General features: G+C 52.2%; 1 protein-coding gene across 1 annotated transcript; it reads right to left on the bottom strand.

Annotated features, from left to right (window-relative positions):
• Positions 1-82: 82 nt before the first annotated feature.
• Positions 83-3,933, bottom strand: ILF2 (interleukin enhancer binding factor 2). Its single transcript, XM_009580617.1, has 12 exons — positions 3,895-3,933; positions 2,824-2,928; positions 2,423-2,500; positions 2,141-2,243; positions 1,994-2,059; positions 1,679-1,795; positions 1,478-1,556; positions 1,263-1,350; positions 1,009-1,070; positions 684-798; positions 520-610; positions 83-243 (listed from the first exon to the last, which is right to left on the bottom strand). The coding sequence occupies exons 2-12, from the start codon at positions 2,920-2,922 to the stop codon at positions 83-85; spliced, it is 1,059 nt and encodes a 352-aa protein (XP_009578912.1). The 5' UTR covers positions 2,923-2,928; positions 3,895-3,933.
• Positions 3,934-4,128: the final 195 nt, after the last annotated feature.

The following is a 4,128-nucleotide window of genomic DNA, read 5'->3' as shown; positions in this document are numbered from 1 at the left end:
GCGCTGCCCCGGGACCACCCCCTCCCCTGCCCAGAGCTGCCTTCTCCCAGGCAGCAGTACCGACAGGCTTTACCTGGGCAAGTCACTCCTGCGTCTCCATGCTTTCCTCCTCCTCGCCTGTAGCGGGTTCTTCCTGATTCTCTTCTTCCTCTTCTCCTTCTTTCTTCTCCGGAGGCTTCTCATAAGCCTTCTCAGAAGGCGTCACTATTACTCCATCCCAGGTGGACATTTCAGAAGCCAGGTCTGCAAAAACCGGGGCAGTGAGCAGGCAGCTCACCCCAAGAACGATCGGGGCGGCCTTGGGCAGCGCGGACAAGCCCCATCCCCAGGACACGCAGGGGGAAGCATGACATCCCGCCTCGCTAGCTTCGCCTCCCCCTGCTCTGGGGTTTAACAAGTCACTTCTTTTTGGAGCCCTTAACTTTCTCCAGCAATGCAGAAAACCAGTCCCATTCCCCCAACGGAGACCTTGACAGCCTGCGTGGAGGAAGACCCGCGCGTCACGCCAACCCCACTTACAGCTGGCGTCACCCTCTTGGCCGAGGATTTTCCTGTAGCCTCCATGAGAGAGAATGCGGACAAGCGTCTGAGCGGTGTAGCACACCATGTCCTGCGAGGACAGGGAAGAGTCAGAGCGTGGACAGGGTCTAGTCCCTTCTCCCGCCGCAGACGAGGCAGCTCACCTGCTGTTCGAGGGTCATAACCGTGTGGACTCTGAAGTTCCCGCTCTCGCAGGGATCAGTGATCCCAACAGATCCAGGGAGAAAGAGCCCGGCGGCCAGGATCTGAAGGCAGCGCCTATGGGACAAGACATTTTGGGTTAGAAACTAGACCGATCCAGCACAGAAACACAGCCAGAAAGTTTGCAATTCGCACATCTACGCCAGGAGTCCGCTTTGTCTCCGGTTCAAGTCCCTTCAAGCCCTGAGATGCTGCCGCTTTTATTTGGTATGTTCAAAACTGAGATGGTAACGGGAATTTATACGAGTGAAGCAAATGGCAACAGACCTGTAGGCGATGTTGAGAGCCAGGGGCTGCCTGGTGGGGTTGTTCATCACAGCGTAGTGCCCCTGCAGAGGTGAAAAAAGAAAGAGGGAGTTAGGACGAGAGCAGCTTCCCGCAAGGGAAGCGTTAACAATCCCGACTCCCGCTGCAGGAGCTACAAGCAGCTGCTTTATGCCAGAGCCCAGGTACGTGCAGGCAGCTACAAGTTAGCTATGGCACGCCTGGCACACCATCGGCGTTCCCCCTCGTGCGCTCACCAGCAGGTCCAGGATCCAGGGAGTGAGGGGCTCAAAGCCAGGGAATCGGATTCTCAGGTCTTTCAGCAGCCGGATTAAGACCTTCACCCTGGAGAAGATGGCAGGAGGGTTCGTGACGCGTCACGCACCTTCCCGCTGCAGGAACAGCTCTCCTTGCTTTCCCCGTTCTCTGTAAAGGCCTCAGAGCTGCAGTTCCTGTTTGAGGCCAAACTCACGTGGACTGCGAAGCGTTCTCCTCAAACCAGCGAGCGTGTCTGATGGCAGCCAGGGCGCTTTGTAGCACTTTGATGTCCACTGAAAGAAGCAGCAGAAATGCCCATTTTTTCAACCAAAAGGTGAGTAGGTGTGGGGAGGCAGCTGGCTGCCCCCTGCCCCGGTGAAGGTTCACGTGCGGGCAGAGCCAGCTGAGCTCTTACGGTGTAATTCGGGGTCCAGCTTGCGGAGATTGGGTGGCACCGTGGTGATAAGGATCTTCACCGTCGCGTCGGCCGAGCTGATCTCGAAGCCGGTCTCGTTGGTCAGCATGGTCAGGACTGGGGAGAAAGAACAAGAATTCCTCACGGAGAGGCTGGAAGACCTTGCAGGAAGACCACAGATCTCAGCAGCAGCACCAGGCTGGGCACCATCCCCTTCAGACAAACCCCAAAGCACAAGGGGAAACTGCCCCGCATCAGCCTATGTCCTCCTCAACCCTGTCCCAACCCCGTGTGACGCAGGAGAGCGTGTCCCACCTTCACTGGGGTCCTGTGCTCTCAGGCTCTCCACGACTTTGTTTCCCAAGGCTGCCACAGCTTCCACTAGGGAGAAGAAGCAGAAAAGGGGGTTAGAGCGGGCCGGGCGCCGTGGTTCTGTCAGCAGCCGGTGCAGCCGATACTCACAGGTGGGTAAGATTTTCAGAATCACAACCAGATCAGCCACATTGTGCCCTGTCGTCATGGTGCCCTTCTTGTAGGAACCGACCTGGCGAACCTCCTCGATTTGCTGTTTGAAACAGCAAAGCAAAAATCAGTGAATTTAACGCGCGTGCTACGTTTCTGGGAGTCAGCACGCATCTTTAATCCACTCGGGGCCAGGTTTGGTAGCTAGAACACTGGCATCCTTCATGCCAAAGCATCTCCCCATGTAGCTTTTTTTTCCAAGCTCACCACTTTTGGACTTACCACTTCAAACGTTCCTGGTGCCACAATTAAATTGTCAATCACGTTGTTTATTTTGGTCACCAGGGAAAGAATGGAAGCCTGAAAAGGAAATGAAGAGGGATGGTGTTACCAGTCAGTTATCCAGTGTGACTTGAAATAATCGGATCTTGCACAGCCTCATGCAGACAGCCCTGATGCAAGATATGTAATAAACAGATAGAAGAAACATATTTAAAAATCACTGTCCAAGAAACTTCACCCATATATTCTGCTGCACTGCTTATTTCTGAGAGAATTAATTACTTTTTAGGCTAGTAATGACTACTCCTGGCATTACTCTCTGAAGGATAGTTTGGTTTTCTGTTCTGTAACACTGCAGTAACATCCAGCCAAAGAATTTAAGGCAATTTTTGGCACAAAACCTGTTCAGCAGCGGTCGGAGCAAGATCCTGGTTTCTCTTCAGCAAGGCTTCACTGAACGCAGTCTCATCGGCAGCAGGTTTTACGCGGGGGAAAGCCATTTCGCACTGAAACGGGATCAGATATCAGACTGCAACGCCTGAGAAAAAGGCTTTGGTTCAACCCACTCATCAGCAAAATTTAGTCCATTTTTTTTAATTCTCCAGCGCTTGTTTCCTTTGCGATTCCCCATCGTGCTTTTCACTTGTTGCTTTTATAATTTCACATTATCCTAAGGAAGGGAGAGCAGCTGCCTGCCCTGCCCGTATGCTCTCGCCATGCTCCGACAGGAACGGCAGGTCTTCAGGAATGGCAGAGGAGCCGCCAGCGTGCCCGTGCAACTAAGGGGTGTGAGAGAGGGCAGATCTAATTTAAGAATTGCTCCATCAAGAGGGTTTTTATTAACTATATTACAGTCCCTCAAGAATAACGCCCTTTGTTTGCAGATGGCTGGAGCTTTTCAGTTGCTATGACGGGATTCACGGGGCCTGGGAGGCAAGAGTAAGTGAACTTGTTTGCCTTGAAAGTCAGGTGTCTGTAAAGGGCAGATGCTCAGCAGGAGGAGGAAATTATTTCCTCCTATAAAAGGTGGGAAACGTGTGGCTGTTGGTCCTCGTAAAGACCAACACGGCAAAAGAGCCCGGAGAACTTCTGCCAGGTGAGTGACAGCTATCGGAGTAACCCACAAGGTTTGTGTTACAGAGAGCTGACAGAACTGAGGGTCTGGGTGGGTGAGGTGCCTTAAAAAGCAGAAAAACCTCAATCAAGGTGTTAATTTGTTGTGATTATTATTCCGCTGCATCCTAGTCATCCTGTGTGACACAAGTACTCTGAACAACACAGACGGTAAGAAGATCTATTTCAGGTTAGTTACTGAACCAACAGCATTTTCAGTGAGCTCCTTCACTCCGGCTAAGCTAAAAGAAGTTAAACCATCAAAGTCAGCAAACGAGGTTTTTAAGACAGCGTTTTTAAACAATGAAAAGCCCCGCAGCTGTTGCCTGCAAACAGCTCCGTAGGCGAGGGCTACTCACGACATAGAAATCAAAGGGGATGTGCGGCACAAAGGGCCGGAACCTAAAGGGGGAAAGAAAAAAAAATAAACTTTATTCTCTGTGGGGCTGTCTACCCGCTCACCGCTGTGTTTGTCACCACCGAACGCCCCCCCCGTCACCGTTCCGTGGAGGTTTGTTCCCGAGACGCGAGAAAGGCCCTACAGAAATAGGAAAGATTTCTTCATAACCCACCCCCCCTAACGATAACTAACC

The sequence above is a fragment of the Fulmarus glacialis genome, unplaced genomic scaffold (assembly GCF_000690835.1).
Source record: "Fulmarus glacialis isolate BGI_N327 unplaced genomic scaffold, ASM69083v1 scaffold40180, whole genome shotgun sequence".
NCBI lineage: Eukaryota > Metazoa > Chordata > Aves > Procellariiformes > Procellariidae > Fulmarus > Fulmarus glacialis.
Note: the sequence above shows the minus strand (reverse complement) of the source record. Positions and strands in the feature narration are given on the sequence as shown.